At 28.9% G+C, this 19,641-nt stretch overlaps 2 protein-coding genes across 2 annotated transcripts; one reads left to right on the forward strand and one right to left on the reverse strand.

Annotated features, from left to right (window-relative positions):
* Positions 1 to 6,769: 6,769 nt before the first annotated feature.
* Positions 6,770 to 7,824, reverse strand: LOC124930613 (NAC transcription factor 32-like). The gene is made up of 3 exons (XM_047470942.1): positions 7,611 to 7,824; positions 7,234 to 7,514; positions 6,770 to 7,144 (listed from the first exon to the last, which is right to left on the reverse strand). The coding sequence occupies exons 1-3, from the start codon at positions 7,822 to 7,824 to the stop codon at positions 6,770 to 6,772; spliced, it is 870 nt and encodes a 289-aa protein (XP_047326898.1).
* An 8,688-nt stretch (positions 7,825 to 16,512) lies between these two features.
* On the forward strand, positions 16,513 to 19,570 carry LOC124931775 (heptahelical transmembrane protein ADIPOR3-like). Its single transcript, XM_047472328.1, has 3 exons — positions 16,513 to 16,716; positions 16,887 to 17,169; positions 18,671 to 19,570. Exons 1-3 carry the CDS (start codon positions 16,532 to 16,534, stop codon positions 19,319 to 19,321), a joined length of 1,119 nt encoding a protein of 372 aa, XP_047328284.1. The 5' UTR covers positions 16,513 to 16,531; the 3' UTR covers positions 19,322 to 19,570.
* Positions 19,571 to 19,641: the final 71 nt, after the last annotated feature.

The raw sequence follows: 19,641 nt of genomic DNA on the forward strand, positions 1-19,641 counted from the left end.
ATTGTGTTTGATTATATACAGAAGTGTATATGTATGTTTGTGTTTGTGTTTGATGATCATATGAATGTGTGTAATGTTTGATAATATGAATTGTGTAATGTTTTAAGGATATCAAATGTGTTAAATTAATGTTGTTCAAGGTTATTAGAATGTGAAAAAACAATTAATTTAACAATTTATCAATTGGTAATACCGAAAGATTTAAGTATATCTTTCGGTAATAATCATCAAAACTGAGAGATATACACAAATCTCTCGGCTTTGTCTGTTTCAAATAAATTGTGCATTTGTCAAAACCGAGAGATTTAGACATATCTCTCGGAATCTAAAATGATCAAAATCGAGATATATGTCTAAATCTCTCGGAATTATAGATTTGATCAAAACCGAGAGTTATATGAAAACTCTCGGAATTAATCAATTGATCAAAACCGAAAGTTTTCATATAACTTTTGGTAATGACCTCATCAAAAACTCTTTTCTTTTCTTCTTTTCACCGATTCCCCTCTCTCCCTCGATCCTCTCTCACCCGCGTCGCCCATTCACTGCCCCTCCGACAATTCGACGACGCCGCCCACAACCCTGTTCTGACGCTGCCTAGTGACGACATCCCTCGACGAAACCCGACCTCGACGGAACCTGCCATCAACCAACACCACAGCCTCCGTCTCAGCTTCAGGTGTCGCTGCCTCCGTCTCCGCTTCAGGTGTCGCCGCCTCCATCTCGCCTTCAACTGCCACTGTTGTCGCCTCCGTCTAGGTTAGACCAATGGAAAGATATTAAGTGCTGACCAATTGGATTCACTTTGATTTGCTATGACGGCAATAATTGCTTAATTATACATTAATCATTCAATACTTTTTTATAACATTTGAATGATTTATTTTTCAGGATTCGTTCGAGTGTACTAATGGTTCTATTGATCAATATCGAGCGACCGGATTGACACATTCCAAACAAATATGGGATAGGTGGCGCTCGAATTTGAATATGGATTATATTCGGATTCATGAAGGAGACGAGGCGACGATATTCGTCAATCCCCCGCGAGACTACGATCGAGATGATTGAGAATTCGTGTGTCAAAACATTATTTCACGGAACGATTTAAGGTACAGTTTCATAATTCAAATAAAATTTGATATCAATTATTCTAACTTCATTTTTTATTTCAAATACAGAGAAACAGTCTGTCGTACCAGTGTTGTTAACAGGAATAAGCTGAAATTCCCACATCATACTGGAAGTAGACCGTTTTCTCAAGTGGAGGAAGAGTTTATATGTATATTATTCATTATTTTTAATAACTTAATATAAAGAATGTTATTAATTTTATAAATCATTTATTTCAATAGACGCTTGAAATAGGACGAACTCCCTCCGTCGTTGAAGTATTCAAAAGGATCTATACCCCAAAACCTACGAAAGAAAACCCAACCCCCATCCCGGACGAACGAGCGCAAGAGAAAACGGTAAGTTAATTGAATTTAAATAAATTACATAAATCTAGATTATTATTATATAAATGAAAATGTATTTCAAATGTGCAGGCGGATATGGAGGAGGTAAGAAGCAATGAACTAGATATATCTGACTTCGACTTGAGGGAGAGAGTGTTCGGACGCCAAAAGCATGGGATAGTGATCGGTATGGGATCGGGCGTCCGGCCCACACACTTTCGAGAGGATCGTTGAAGTGGCAACAATTCACAACGATCCACTAATCGGTTGTTGGAGGAGAATGAAAAACTAAAGGAAGATATGAAAACGGTGGCAATGACAGTGGAGGAATGGGAAAAGAGGGATGCAGAAAGAGCTCAAACGATTAATGAAATGCAAAAGAAAATATAGAAATGAGGACAAGAATGGAGAAATATGAACGAAACCTGGAAATGTTTATGAGGCAATATCAACCACCTCCACCTCCCCCTCCCCCACCAGCTAATTCTAGTACGTTATGATTGGGTATATTTTGATTAGTAGTACATTTTATTTTGACTAATAACAGATTTATGAATGATTGAGTACATTTTAATTCGAATGATAACAGGTTGTTTGGATGAGTGGTTTGGTTTAGAATTTTGGAATGATAATGGTCATTTGGTTTATGAATGTTATTTTTATATATATTGGTTTGCCTGAACATGTTTTGGTTGCGCACAAAATAAGCGGCCTATTTTGTACATTTTATAGGGTAATACCGAAAGTTAAATGGAAACTCTCAGTTTTTCACTTTCAAGAAAAACCGAGAGTTATTTGGAAAGCTTTTGGTTTTTCTTGAAAGGGAAAAACCGAGAGTTTTCCATATACCTCTCGGGTTTATTTGAAAAGGAAAAACTGAGAGTTATATGAAAAGCTTTCGATTTTTCTTGAAAGGAAAAAACCGAGAGTTTTCCATATACCACTCGGGTTTATTTGAAAAGGAAAAAATGAGAGTTATATGGAAAGCTTTCAATTTTTCTTAAAAGGGAAAAACCGAGAATTTTCCATATACCTCTCGGGTTTATTTGAAAAGGAAAAATCGAAAGTTATATGGAAAGCTTTCAGTTTTTCTTAAAAGGGAAAAACTGAGAGTTTTCCATATACCTTTCGGATTTTTTTGAAAAGGAAAAACCGATAGTTAATTGGAAAGCTTTCGATTTTCTTGAAAGGGAAAAACCGAGAGTTTTCCAATTAACTCTCGGCTTTTCTCTATGGTATCTAAACCAAAAAATCTATGATATCTCTCGGTAAACACCCAATTATATTTACCGAAAGTGGGAATACCGACGAATGGCGAGAGTTTCTGAAATTTTCGGTATTAGGTCTATACCGAGAGATATAGGGTCATTACCAAGAGATTTTACTCTCGATTTTGACCCTTTTTTCACCAGTGTTGATGACGAAGGTCATAGTTTCAATTGTAGAAACGGTGCGTGAAATGTGACTAAAAGAGCAATAGTTGTTGCTCGAGGACATAAAATTGGAATGTTATACATGTAGAGATATAATTGTTGTTGTTGTTGATAACTTGAAGAAGGATAGATGATGGATGCTAAATGAGCCAATTTTTTTTATTTTTTTTTATAAAGTTGGGTTTCGCAATGCAAATCTACGGATTTACTAGGGGCTCGGGTGGGCTGAAGCCCACCCCGAAATTTTTTTATATTTTTTACGGTTCAAATTTGAAAATACCCTTTAATGTTTTTAAAATTTTCAATATAATTCAATATTTTTATATATTTATTAAAATAAATGGTAAAAATTACCTTTATATACTCGTTTTATTCAGAATTTTGGCATTATTTTTTTAAACCCACTTCAAATTTTTTTCAAGCCTACTTCAACCATAAATCTTGAGTATGTTCATGTACTCAACCAATTAACCAGACACAGAACTTGTCGTCTATCGGGCTCAGAAAAAATATAAATTTATTACGTGGTGAGTAGAACCAATTTTTAATAGTACATGTATATATAATTCTACATACGTTACATTTTTATTTAAACTCTTTTAATGATAATAAAATTAAAAATATTTTTATGTATATTATTAAAATTAAATATATATATATATATATTTAGAAAGAAGTTTTATGGTAATCTTGTTTTCTAAATTACAATGATTCTGAAAATAAATTTGATCATATTATAGAGAATTAATAAATTAATTTTTATAACTAATTAAGCAAAACAAAACTGTATGATTAGTTATATGTAGGATAAAAAAATGAACTGTGTGTGAAATTGATCGAAGAACTCATTAATTTTTTATTTTTATTTTTGTTAGAGAAATCTGAGTTTGTTAACAGTAATTTTTATATTTATTTATTGGTGATTATTTTTTGCTTAGATTTTCAGTATTGTTCCTTAAATGAAAATTTCGTTGTTCCTTAAATCATTAATTTTGTTGTGTTTCGGGTATATATGATGACACTTTGAACATTAATGATTATGTATGGTTTATGTTGTTATACTTAAATCACTCTTATTAATATCATATTGTATTAAATTAAAAAAAAATCCAAAATTGAGAATAAAATTTAAATTTATGAATGAGTTGAAATTGGGATAGTAAATCTTATGTTTGTTTAAATATTTATTCTTGATGATGTTGTTTTCTTAGACTAAAGAGTAATTTGATAAGTTAAAAAATCGTTTTTTTATCAAAATAACAATGAATATTTTCTGACACTTTTCATCAGTTTTCTGATAAACTTTGAAAAATGATTTTCAATTCTAATGATCCAAATAAAATATAAGTTGGGTAGTAAGTAAAATGCATGTCTGTCTACAAAATTGTTCTTAAAGAAATCTTCCCCCAAGTCATCTAGGGCCGTGAACATTGATAATTTTAAGAGATGATTATTCAACTATAGCTGATTCGTTATATGATTGATTTGCACGACTGTAGATGAACAAATGAGCTAAAGAATCAATAGATTTAATCCATTCTTAAGGGAGAAATGAAGATTCAAAGTTCATAAAAAAAATGTGAAAAAAGATTGACCCAGAAATTTCATTTTACGTACATTTTGAGATTTAGCTTTTTGCGTTTTATATCTCTTCACTTTTATTTCATCCAAATCGATACCTAGGCGAATACTAATAACGTATGGTTACAAAACTAGACGCATGACAAGAATAGTGATTATTCATTTATACGCATGTTAAATCTCGAGAGAATAAATTTTCACTTTTATTTCCATCCGAATAATGAGGATACTTACACAAATGCTAGGAACGCATTGTTACAAAACTCGACGCATGACAGAATAATAATATATTATTCATTTAGATGCATGTTAGGTCTTGAGAGAATAATTTTTCATTTTTATTTTCATCCAAATAATGAGGATACTTAAAACGAATACAAGAAACGTATTGTTACAACGCATGAAATGATCGAAATATTCTAACTTTAGAAGCATGTCAGGCCCGAGAGAATGATGTATAAAATAAATGGTAATTATAGTATTTTCACAAATGTTAGGTGGTTTCGACGGACACGTGAGACATATTGTCAATGTCCTCTCCTTAAATATATAACTAAATATCAAACTTAATCAGAATAACTAATTTTGTATTTAACCAGATTTTTTTTTTCAATTTCTCATGAAAATATGAGTGTAAACTCTTTTATAAAGCAAAACTGCTTTATTGAACACTTATCATCCGGGTTTAAAATTTTGTGTTCGGTGTGTTCCAAAAAAAATTAGTTAGACTTAAAAAAATAATGAAAAAATTTTAGATAAAACAAGTAAATAAATATAAGTTTTTACATTTTTTTAATAATTATATAAACAAATAATTATTTAAATAGAACAAAATAAAAAATTTAGTTGATAATGTCACATTTTTACCGTAAAAAAAAATAAATTAGAGGTGGACTTTAGCCCCTGCATAAATCCATCATGTTTACCACTACAAATAAAAAAAGTAAAAATAAAAAAAATTACAAAACAGCTAATCTTCAAGAGGCAGTACTACCATAAACAGCTCATTCTCAAGAAGGTTTATTACCATTTTAATTATTTAATTTTGTATGTGCCACCTTCAATGTTATCTATAATTAGAACCATCAATTAATTCTATCATAAATTCGCAATCTTTGAATAAATTGTTTTCTTTTAATTAACATTTCTTAATCCAATCAATGTTTAAAATAATTTACAATTATTTTCTTATTGTTAAAATTTTAGGTAATATCTTGATTTGTACTTAATATTTTTTGGTCTGAATATTTTATCACAATGTATGCAACATTTATATTATTTATGCAATAGTAAAAGTAATTTTATTCAATCAAAATATAATAAAGATAGACGGATAACATTTAAAAAATTTGGGTTTTTTGTTTGTAATCTTACAATCAAAATTAGGGTTGGTCTAGTTTTGATTATTAACATCTCCCACTTTTCGAAATGAAATGGTGTTAAATTGTTTTCTAAAAAAAATATAATAAAGATAAAAATCAACGCAGATGTATGACATTAATGAAGTTTGCCACCTTCTTCGTTACAATTGACTAAATTTCCGAATTTATTTAAATTAATTATGTTAAAGAACATTAAAATTGAAAATTTCAATAATAATATATGTATTAATTAGAATCATCAAGTAATACGATGATAAATTCTCTCAATCTCTTAATAAACAATATATTTGTGTCACCTTAATTATCTTCTACAATTAGAATATCAATTAATTAATGTAATAATAAATTATTTTCTCTTAAAAATTTATAATTATTAATAATGGTTAATTATTATTTTTCTTTTCAATAATTTTTAATCCAATCAACTTTTATGATTTAAAATAATTTACATTTAATCCTTTGTTGTTAATATTAATTGAATTCTCGATAAAATTCCAATCAAAACTATAAGTGTATACTAAGATAGATAGCTCCTCGAAAACTCGCAAATGTTATGACATACTTTATTTTGTTTTGTTGGTATGTTTCCACACGAGAAAAATAACATTCACGTTAATTAAACTTATCGACACGTGAATATCAAGACTATAATATTTTTAACCATAGCTTTTATGATAGAAAACATCTTTAACTTTTTATTGTGAATGAAGTCTGGCAACCTTCTTTGGTTGCAATCAATTGAAATTCAAGAATTAATTATGTTAAAGAACATCAAATTTTGAGAAATTTAATACTTTATAATGCCTTGACACATAAACATTGTAACAAAAAAAAATGAAGAGAAATGGAACTCTCCTAAAATACAATCTATGAAAATAACACCAAAACATATGAATGGAACATCCCTAAAGGTTTAAGGTGCATACACAAATTCTACAAAGTTTTCCGGCATTAAGGGGAACGAATTAAATAAATCACTAACAAAATCGTAGGGTATAATTTCTTCCATTACAGATTCGATAGGAAAATCAAAGCCTATTTCCGAATCCACCAACCCAGGTTCCAAGGGCAGCGCCAACGATTCATTCATGTTTTCTAGTACTGCGGGAACGACATCAACTTCATTAACCAAATTATCAGGTACAATTTCATCAACCATCAGTTGGATAGGAGAACCAAAGGCTATTTCGGAATCCACCAATCCAAGATTGGGGGATTCAAACGTAAACATGGGGGTCACTTTTTTGTCATTTCTTTGGTAGACACGAACAATCACCCATTCATTGACCTACACATTAACCAAACAATAATCCAATGAAAATATTGAATCATCTAGAGACAATAACACATAAAATTAAGTGATTCTTGTGTGCTTACCCTAGAAGTCTTTCTACCCTTCGCGGTAGAACCACGATCTACATCGAGAAGGGAGTACTCGTGCATCAACCAGTTGGTTCTGGTTGCATTAGGAACTTTTCCCGTAAAAAAAGCCAATGACTTTTTTATGCCTTGGACCTTAGAATGACCAATTTTCTTTTTGGGTCCGGTTGCCTTCCAAAAACCTATTCCGGCTAAACGGTTTCGCCTAACCATGTTAGGCTGCTTTCCTTTCCTACGGGTGAAGAAGTACCAATCTTTTTCACCATAAAGAGTCATTTCTAGGGATTAAAAACAAACAAAAGATAGAAGAATGTTATCTATAAGAAATCATCCAATTGATAAGCAAATGAAACAAGATGAGAATGTAAATATACTTGGAAGTTCCCATGGATTGAACTTGTATATATCAACTTCAGCAATCACATCTACATCCAATGGCAATGACTTAGATTTGCGAAGGAGAAAGTCTGAAATTAGTTCATCATCCTTCGGCTTGAATCTGAAATATTTAGGTACAAATAGTTGACTCCCATTAGGAACCCCTATAGGTACTAAACATTCACTCTCATTGTCATTTGAACCCTCCATTCTATATCTATATCTCAACTATTGTGAAGAAGTTTTTTAAGATGAATTGGTACATGAAAGCAATGGGTTTCAAGGTATTATATAGTATGAAAACACCTCGCCAGATAAGAGACAACAAATAATGCTTATTTGGTTTGAGGCTTATTAAAGAAATAATACCAATTATTAAAATAAAAGTGAATTATCAATTTAGTTAAATTAATAAAATGCTATTTTATATTTAATTTATAAATTTTATTGATAATAAAGTATTAACAGTTTAGTGTTTTTTTCTCATTTTATTTAACATGAATTTGAGTATTCAAATAATTAAATTGTTAATTAATTGGATTTTAAATGGATTGTTTTTAAAAATGAAGATAAATTTCTTCTCGAAGAATCTTGTGTTCGACACGTGTTTGTATGTTTGAATGAAGTTAAGATTCATGTACTTGTTATAGATTTTTTGTCGCTTGTGTTATAGATTTTTTGTCGCTTATTTGCGTAGGTTAACGATTTCTTTGTCATTATATCTTGTTTACTCTCTCTATATATATTATTTATATATATATATTATTTATGCATCTAGTTGTTATTATATATTTAAAAAAAGATATATATATTAAAAAAAATTAAAGAGATTGACAAATTTAATTTTGTAATTTTGAAAAGTCCTTAATTTTATAAAAGGTAATATAAATATTTTTTCAACCATTGACATTCATTGGTTGGGGAATAAGTTTCCTAAACTAGCTAATATGTATTAATGTGTTAGATTTTATGTTAGATGTGACAACTTGGTCATTAAAAATAATCAGATTTATTCCTAATTATCACAACTATTTATATATTTTAGTCTAAGAATTAATACCCATAAATCATTTTATGTAAAGTATTTAATTGCAGTGAAAATGGAAATAATAATTTACAGATTTTGTCATTTATTATTCGTATTATAATGAATTATATCTTTGAAATTAGGTGTCAACACATCTAAGTCCTTGTTTGATTAGATGATTTAATAATTCATTATCTTGTATCAATTCATATTATTTAAATTTTTAATTTAAAAAATATATTTTCTTAAATTATTTTATTATTTGAATAAGTTTAATCAAATATAATAACTCATATTTTAATAACCCTAAGATAATTTTGAAAATTTCATATAAAGAAAAACTAAAATAAAAAAATATATATATAAATATATATAAAGAAATAGTAAAAAGTTATGGACATTAATAAATTTCGTCAAAAATAATACATATTTTAATGTTTTCGGAGGAGAATTCTAAATATAAAATAATTTTAAGAGTGTTAAGTTTGAAAAAAAAAACTGGAGAATGTTAAATTTGACATTTATTCCAATTAAAAAGGTAATTGATAAGTATACAAAACACCAATTTGTTTTCCTTGTATTATTTTTATTCTATAATAAAGACATGAAAACAATAATTGTTGGGTAATTGGTTTAATAAATATACGGTGTTGTATGATATATCTACTATTAAAATATATTATGGAAATAAAATCTTATAATATAATATTAATGTATATAATTAAAAAAGATTTGATTTGATTATTTATTATTTATTACTATATTTATGTACTATATCTACCATCATCGTAAGAATAAAAATTTGACCCTTCTTTTATAAATAATATTATTAGTCTTAATAATATTAAATTAATATTTTGAATTTTTAAATTCAAAATAATCCAAAAACATATTAAATATTAAATTAGAGATAATTATTTTTAATTAAATTTTAATTAATAAAATTAAATAAAAATTCAAAATTAATTTGAATTTAAAAGATTGTATTTATTTTACCCAAATTAAATTCAAGAAGTTTTGAAATTATTTAATTATGATTTTAAACCTAAATTAAGTATAATTTATAGTTTAAAACAATTAAATAAAAACCTAAAAATACTCAAAAATAAAAATAATGGACATAATTTTTATTATTTTTCCAAAAATATGTTTTGTGAAATTTTTGGTGAAGAAAAATGTAAGAAAGGGTTAAAATTCGATTTCAAATAATTTTTTTATTAAAAATTAAACTCATAATCTGGTGTAGCTAAAATTATGTTTAATAGTTTATAACAGAATTCTCAGCAATCAGATCAACGCTGAATTTACATCCAGCGCCCAAGAACGCGCCACACAACCGAATGTAACGAAGTCAGCACGTGCCTGCCCCATCGGATTAACTAACGGGATGGATAAACCCTGTTAGTTGAGATCGCCAAACGCGGACGGAACGCCAAACGTCACCACGAAACAATGTCGTTTTGGGTCTTCTTCTTCACTGGAACGGAATGCTCGCCGAAATCGCGACTAATCGGCGACGATTCTTCTAGAAGGGATATCTCTATCATTTCTCCACCTTATTTCTTCGTTTTTCTTCCTACGTGTTCGTCTTATCCTCGCCTATAATAGTCCTAAGCCTATTTATCTTATCTTCCCCTAATTAGGCTACCACAAATGAGATAAGATTTAGGGATAAGAACTTTGATCATCAAATTGGAGTTGAACTAGTCATCTTCAATCGACCTAAGCCTACTATAAATACTCCTTAGATGTTTCTTTATCAATCCATCAAACAATCAATCCATATTACACAAATCAAAGAATTCAGATTTTACCAAAAACAAGTTTTTGTGAAAACCATCTCTGACGATCAAAGCTTTGATCTAGACTTCTGGAAAGCTTTCAACAACTCCTTAGAATGTTCTCCAATCGTTGATATTAATCCAGAACCTTTTTAATTCGATTTGTGATTGAAGATTTGAATTTTTTCAAAATTTTCAAGTTTGATCAATTTGATCTATTCTAGGGTTCAATTGTATGATTTCTTTGTTTAGAATTAATCCCTAGATGTTGTATGAACTTTCTATTAAAAGAGATTCGATCAAATCAAACTAAAACTCAAAATATGAAAATTTGAATTGAAAATCTAGGTTTTTGAAAATTCATGTTATTGAGTTTTAATCTTGATATTTTGATTCAAATAGATGTTAAACATGTTTGTAAACATATTAGGATGATTTCCAAATGACTGTAACATCATCCCGATCATGTTTGATCCAATTGTGTTATTAAAAGAAATGGATTTTGATTTCATCTTCAAAAATTGTTACAGTGATGTTATGATGTTGTTGTTTTGATTGTGTTAAACTATATTCATCATTTCAAATCTAATGGAACAAAAATCAAACTTTAAAATTGCCTAATTTGAAAGATTCTAAATTTTGACCTAAAATGGTTTTTAGAAATTGATTTTTGTAAAGATCGAACGACCGTGATTAGGGTTGGACTTTTGTTCTTCATAATCATATGAATCGTCTGCAGCTTACAGATCATGATCTGAATTAAAAGTTATGAGACCTGCAATATCTTTATACCAAATGAAGAACACTCGGTCCTAGGACCAAGTCCTATAGGACTGGGACTGAGAAACAGAACCGAGGACCGGTGTTCTTGAGTTAGGATCGAGACTCATGACCGGTGTTCTTGAGTAAGGACCAAGGAATCAAACCGAGGTTTCTAACTTTGGACCAAAAGATCAGACTTGGGACCGAGCCTCTTAGGTCCACGATCAATAAAACTAAACCTGGGACCGAGCCTCCCAGGCCTAGGACCGAGTAGCCTGAGTTCAGGACCAAGCCTTTTGAACCCTAGGACCGAGCCCTTCGGTCCCTCGACCGAGCAGTCCGAGTTCGAGACCGAGCCTCTCGAACCCAGGACCGAGCCTTCCGGCCCTTTGACCCATGCTCCCTACCCTAGTCCAGACCACCCCGGTCTAGACCAAGCCCATCCGAGCCCAGATCACTAAAATTGAACCCATACCCTAGGACTTTGGTCCTAAGTCCTTTTTGGTTCCACTTTTCAAAATCCAAAATTATTTTTGTAATTTTGGAATCCGAATCCATTTTTATATAATACCCTAAAGGTTAGAAAATGATATTTAAATATTTTCGGGAATGAACGTGACCCCATTGTCATTACCTCTCCTAAAGGTGAATTGATCATCTTTCAAAGGTAAGTCGATAAGTTTAAGGTCTTTAATTGTCTTTAAGAAATTGCGCATTAGGATACTAGGCCTATTGGCCCTTTTTCTTTTAGACGAGGATCTAACTTTGTTAATATCGCATGCAAAAATAATTGGTAATTCCTAGAGACTAGCAACGTTCTTCATCGCATTAAAGAACTCTATTTTATATTGTTAAATAACTTATCCATAGATAGAAAAACTTACCTATCTGAAATTATTCTCTTGATTTCATAATTGAACGTTAACCGAGTATCTACCCAAACTAACATCTATTATCATACATGTCTTCATTTCATGCCACAAGAATTCTACTTGACGCCCTATAGAATCAAGAGCCTCTTAAATAAGGATGACAATGGATACCCGTATACTCGATACTCATGGGTACCCGATGATCAAGTTTATGTAATTTAAATCGGATTCAGGGTTGGGAATGGAGAATATTCTAAACCCAAACCTCAATATCCAACTAAATTAATATTAATGTGACATTTCACATCACCATCATAATAATTATATCATTTATTTTACTCTTATTCACATTGTACTCTTACTCACACTTTTTTTTATTACCAAAAAAATATATTTCTCTTTCATTAATATTTATCTTCATCTCTTCATCTTCAATTATTAAAAAATTTCTCTCTTTCATCACTTCTTTCTCTCTTAATATTTTCTCTTTATTTTCTTCTTCAATTATAGTAAAAAAATGTTATGTTTATCGACATCTCTAACATACATATATAGTAATATAGGTAAATAATGCATCTGTTCTTTTTTTTTAATTTCGATATTACTAATTTAAAATTATTCATTGTTTAGTTATTATTCAATATTTTTTTAAATATATTCTAGTAAACTATACAAATTTACCTTTTAATCGGATAATGTGGTATCCTTCGAGGATCGAGTACCCGACGAAATAGGGAGGGAAGAAATAGATATACCCGTTAGGTTTGAGGTCAGGTAGTATAATGAAAATCGGGTACGTGTATGAGTACTTCACTATCCGGCATGTAGGGTACCCGTTGTCATCCCTACTCCTAACCACACAACCGACAATTATATATCCCTACTGATCCACTAATTCATCTTCCGAATTTTAGTCTCACTAAAATAATATATGTCACAACTAAGGGTTCTTATTAGTGTCTTAATGACACATCTTTTCACACCATCATTTATCACATAAACGTTTCAAGCAATAATCTTTCCAATCATTGATAAAAAAATTCTAGTTTGAATAACCCTTTCTCGGTTTTAAGACACTCTTTCTTATTTGCATATAACTTTGCGATAGAACATTTAGTTTTTTCAGCTGACAATGTTGGTAGTTTTACAATGAAGAAGGGCTTAGGTAAAAAGTATACAGAAGTGGTCAAATCTCTTGCACATTGGGTCACACTTCAGTCTCTAATTCAAAGACCTCCTTTATGGGAGAATTGTTTTCATTCATTGTCATATTATGTGTCGAAGATTATACATAGAAATTCTCGTTGACATTATAATCTGGCTCAAAAACCATCGATTCCTAATTAGACACATAATGAATAAAAATTGGTAATTCAATAACATTAATTTCAAGATAAAATGTTCTAATAAGATTGACTTGAATTATATCTTCTATAGGTGACCATAATTTATTTCCTACCTCATCAATCGTTTCTTTCTCGCACAACAAGTCCAAAAAAGGACGGGGAGTTGATGAACTCAGCTCTTGATACACCACCACCTTCCTACTCTCCCTTTTCTCGAGATTTGGGGATGCATCACAACTCGAGTAGTGTAAAGATGAATACTCGATCTCAGCCTCACGAGAATCTGCTGGCCCGTTTAATCTAGCCTTAGTCTGCTCAACCTCCCTCTTGACCATATCAAATCTCCCATAAGTTTTCATCTCAATAACTAGCCTTTCAACATCTGTAAGGCTAGACATATAGATCTGATCAACGTAAAATGAGATTATTATTAATCTCTCGTTAGCCTAAATGAAGTCTAGACCTCTAATACATGCGGATTTGTCGATGAAGAGAATCATGATGAAGGAGACACGACAATAGGACGTTCAGGCCACACCATCACTTTTATATACTTGTGTATCGTTATCAACACAAATAGATTTCCGGGTAACGCTATGTGAATCAGAATAATGCACCCTAATTCTAACACAACCGTTATCATGTCCTAATTAACTCGTCAAGTTCAATAAATCTCCCAAGATCATTACTGGCCCGACTAAGAAGATCATGATGTCACATATCTATTTACATTCCAAACAATCAAATCCATGTATCATCCCTATCTACGGGCAGTCTTATATTGTGTTCAGGCGCAACATCATATTAGTTTTCAATATTAATTGATCGACTATCAACGAGTCGTCGGATTCCTTTCTCGATAAATGGTCTAATACGCTTATCAATTGACTTGATAAATGTTATTTTAAAAAAGCTTTTCATATAGAAACATATCTTACACGAAAATTGAATTCATACTAAAAGACTCCCTCATTAGGTCTGAGTCCAAGACGCTTCGGTTAAATGTCAACGTCTTAAAGAGCATGACATAATCTTATAAAAAAAGTACTTTTAAAAAGTAATCATTCTTCAAATTGAATTTCAAGAAGACACTATATCTATTTATTGTAACTCACATACATAGAAGTTTGAATTTGAATTGCTCATATTTCTTTCATTTATTTCTTTTGAAAGCATTTGTTAGTATTCATGTTCATTTATTGAATTAACTTTAGTTGGGCATCTTTCTTTTATTGATTTCTTCTTAAAGCACTTCTTAACATCCATGTTCAGTTGATCGAATTAACTTTAGCTTAGATATTTTATGTTCCATATATCTCTATCATTTTTTTTTATTTCATAACAAAGTAAATTACAAATTAATTAATGTAGGCCGAACAATCCAAACAACGTAGAATCATACTTTTACTATTAAACTACTTATAATTTATTAAAATCTACTTAAAATGGTTAGCTACAAGTAAATTCGTAGTAAAATCGAGATCTTATATGAAATGGAGAGAATTTAACTAAAAAATATTGGTTATGATTATTATATATAAAATTAAGTATTTTATAAATTAGCCATTTTAAAAATATATATATAATTAGGTATAAAATTAATTTAAAATATGGCAAATTACTTGGGTGGCTCCATAACTACTCCAATCGCTCACTTTTAACCCTCAAACTAATTTTTGAAACAAATTACCCTTTCAACTTTTAGAAATGTCATCACTCGTCGCCATTCCGTCAACTTTTTTTTTTTTTTTTTTTTTTTGTTAAATATAACGGCTTAAACTTAAAATATTATTATTTTTTATATAATATCTTTAATCTTATTTTTTATATATCTATATATAATTATTAAATCGCTTATATATATAATATTATATATATTCATTAATTTTTATATTTATATAATTATTAAAATTCTTTTATATATATATATATATATATATTTCTATATCTATAAAACAAAGTTTAAAAATAATTTATATATATTATTTTTAATCATTAATTTATATATATATATATATATATATTATATATATAATATATATTTTAAAAAATAATTTAAGAGTTAAAAGTAATGATGACTTACTCAATTACTTTTAACCTTTAAAATTATTTTTTAAAATATATATTATATAAATATTATATATAAATTAATGATTAAAGATAATAAATATAAATTATATATGTTATATAAATTATTTTAAACTTTATATATATATATAGATATGTATAAATAAAAATAAATAATATATATATATATATATAAGATTTAATAAGTATATAAATATAAAAATTAATAATATATATAATATTATATATATATAAACGATTTAATAATTATATATATAAATATAAAAAATAATGATTAAAATAATATATAAAAATAATAATATTTTAAGTTTAAACCGTTGTGTTTAACTAAAAAGTTGACGGAAAAGCAAGCGATTTGTTTTAAAATTTAATTTAAAGCCTAAAAGTAAGCGATCGAAGTAATTAGAAGATCGTCCAGATAATTTTTTCTTAAAATATAATAAGTATATCACACCATAAACAAATTATATTTACAAAATTAATTACATTAACTTATTTATTTAAATTAATAATACATTTTTTTATAAATATAAATTAATTTTTTCTTATAAATCATATAAAATTGTAAAATCAAAATTATTAATAAATTTTTAAAGTCTAACTATTTGAATCATACAAGTTTTACTAGTTTAAAAACTGCATAAATTAGTCTCATTCATCTTATTTAAATCTTAAAATTTTATGAAATTTCAAAACTTTATTGGTCTTGCTTGTGAGAAAATAGAATAATGACAATCCAAATCATACCTGACTTAGTTAGAAATAATATTATAATATATAACTCAACTTTCTATTTCTATAAGCATGCCAAGGATGGTTCGTTTCTTGTTGCCATGCCATTAGTTTTTCTCTTTTAAATATAAATAAATTCATATATAATTTAATTTGTTTTCTTCCACATCTCCTAAGATACCCACCAATTACGAACCTTCTTATATCTTTGTCATAAATACCCAGATCTAACCACCATTTACAAATCACATCTAGCTAGATCTTTAATTTCCTCATATTCATTTTCTAGCTAGCATTTATTTTCTCTCAATGGAAGGGAAGGGAAAGAAACTGTGGAGAAGAATGAAATGCGATCAACTTATTGATTATAACTCATTACCAGCTTATCTTAAAGACAATGAATTCATTCTGGGTTATTATCGATCTGAATGGCCATTGAAACAGCTCATTCTAAGCATCTTCCATGTCCACAATGAAACCATTAACATTTGGACGTAAGTTCTACTAATTTACCATGTTTTATTTGTTTTGTAAGGCGTTTTAACTGAGAATCGAACTCGTAATCTTTGTTCTTTTAGGAAGAGTGACATTTGATTACTATACTTTACGATGTATGTTTTGATTTAACCATGTGAAATAATTTGGTATTTTTCTATGTTTACAGGCATTTGATTGGATTCTTGTTGTTTCTTTTCCTCACCATACACGCAGCGGCTAAGATTCCAAGCACGATTGACAATTTAAGAAGAGTTGATTTTAGCAAAATATGTGAAGAGGTTGTAAATTGCCTTATTTCATTGCCAACAATGGCCGATCTTTCTCGATTAAAGGATGCACTTTCCTCACTTTCTACTTGGCATATTACACAAGTTATCACCAAGTGTTTGCCCCATCATTTATCGAGTACCAACAATTTTAATGCAACAACATCGGATGGCTCTATTTCGGTATTTTTCTTTTCCTAACGGCTTGTTTTGAACTTTTTCTGATTTCGGTTATTCATATAATCTGGTTTGGTATCAATATTTAATGAAAAATGTTTCTTTAGAAAAGTAAATAAAAGATATTAATTTAATAGTTCGGTAGATAAATTGATTAATTAAGTGATAAAGAGTGATGAATTATTTAATAGAAGAATGTCTTGAATGTGGTTTTTTTTTTTTAGTTTTTGAAAAAAAGTTTGTTATTTGTTGAAAAAGTAGGTTATTTGTGTTTTTAAGTGGTTAAATTATTAGAATGGCTTTTTATTTGAAATTAAAATTTATAAAATTAAAATAATGATATTTTAGTATTTTAGTTGATTAATTGAGTGATTTGATGGTTTTAAAAAAATATGAAGGAACATATATGAAATTTTGGTGAAATTTTCCTTTACATATCAAACCATCTTTAATGGTTTAAACTTATTAAGATAGTTCAAGTGATACAAGTGTTAATTGATCAAATGTCAAGTCACGTATTCGATTTTCACTTAAAACATTTAAAAGTTAAAACAATGATTATGAGTGTGAACAATAACAAACTAGAAATTATAGGCAGGAACTTAAATTTAATGTAAAATTTAGAGTTAGGATTGCTTAAAAGTTAAAACTAATGTAATTTTATATTTTTTAAATCACTCTTAGTAGAATTGAGCCATGGTAGTTTATATTAAAAATCACTTAAACAACTAACACACATTTATTATTATTTTTAAAATATTGAATATAAAAGTTTGCTAGGTAAAAAATGTTTGTATTTGTATTGTTCGACTTGAAACTTGTACAATCCAACTTATATTTGTCTCTACTCTAGAGTTGTAATATATTTTTAAATTAAAAAATATACATAATTATTTAAATAATTAAGTGATATTTTTGAAATAAATGATTGAATATTGAATTTCTTATATGGTTAATTAGATAAAGATATTAGGAGTGTAAATACTATTGAAAAATATTTTAATATTTAAATATTAAGAATATTTTAATTAATTAACTAGTTGAATGAAATATTAATGGGTAGATTAATTGGATAATGAGTTATTTAAAACTAAATCTCAAATAGTTCATAACAAACAAGACAACTCTATATATACCAAAATTTCTTAACATGAAATGAACAAATGAGATATTAAATACTACAAAAATTCAAATAAAAAATCCTGTGATTATGACTACTCCAAAAATTAGTCCATAATAAAATAGAGTAGAATATTTATCAGAAAATTGAAAAATGACACAATTAAACTTTTACAGCTAAAAAGGATCTTTAGTATTATTATTCAAATTAATAATCAAAATATCAAATTTTTTATGATATTTTAAATAATTAAATATAAATAAAATTTTAGTGATTTATCTCAAATAGTCACAAAAAATCAACATTTTTATCAAACAAATAAAATTTTCAATAAATTAAGTTATAAAACAAACTATAAATCTTAGTTTTGTTTTCATTCTCTTGTAGGTTATTAACCATCAAAGTGGCATTGGAAGTAATGTTGCAATGATACAACCAATCACAAGGTGGCCATTTTTTGCCTTCTTAGGAGGCGCCATGTTTTGCTTACTTAATAGCACTTTTTGTCACCTCCTCGGTTGTCACTCGGAGCGCCTTCGTTATGTTGTCCTCCGCCTCGACTATGCTGGAATCGCCGTCCTAATCTCTACTTCATTCTACCCTACGGTCTATTATTCCTTCATGTGCCATCCTCTCCCACTTTACCTCTACCTTTCTACCATAACCTCCTTTGGCATCATAACCATCCTTTTATCTCTTCTCCCCTCGTTTCAAAAACCAAGTTTTCGGCCCTTTCGAACAACGTTATTCATCGCCATGGCCGTAACAGGTGTAGCACCTATAGTCCATAAGGTATGGGTCCATGGAAACCAACCGGTGATTATTGAGACTACAAAGAATGAGGTGATGATGGGGATATTTTATGGTCTTGGGGCAATTGTTTACGCAACTAGAATACCGGAAAGGTGGTGGCCAGGAAAGTTTGATCTCGTCGGAAGTAGCCACCAGTTGTTTCATATGTTGGTGATTGCGGGCGCTTACACACACTATCGAGCTGGCCTTATTTATGTTGAATGGCGTGATTACGAAAGATGCTAATTGTTCGTGTTTTTAATTATTATTTATGCATTTTCCAAAAGGGATAAATTCATTCATTCTTAACTAGTTGCTATTTAGGCTAGTTGGATTGCTTGAGCCATTGCATTATCGACTAGCTTAAAGAAGTCGAAATATTATAGTCAAATGTTACAAATCAAACAACAATTTTAAGTTAGACCTAATAAATTCAAATAAGTCAGAATCAAACTAGCTTGTACTTTGGTTACGTTGATTAAGATTTATGGGTGATTGGTGATTGGCGATTTACTTCTTTACTTAAATATCTAACACGACATAATATATTAGTTTATGTTACATCA

The sequence above is a fragment of the Impatiens glandulifera genome, chromosome 3 (genome assembly GCF_907164915.1).
Source record: "Impatiens glandulifera chromosome 3, dImpGla2.1, whole genome shotgun sequence".
NCBI lineage: Eukaryota > Viridiplantae > Streptophyta > Magnoliopsida > Ericales > Balsaminaceae > Impatiens > Impatiens glandulifera.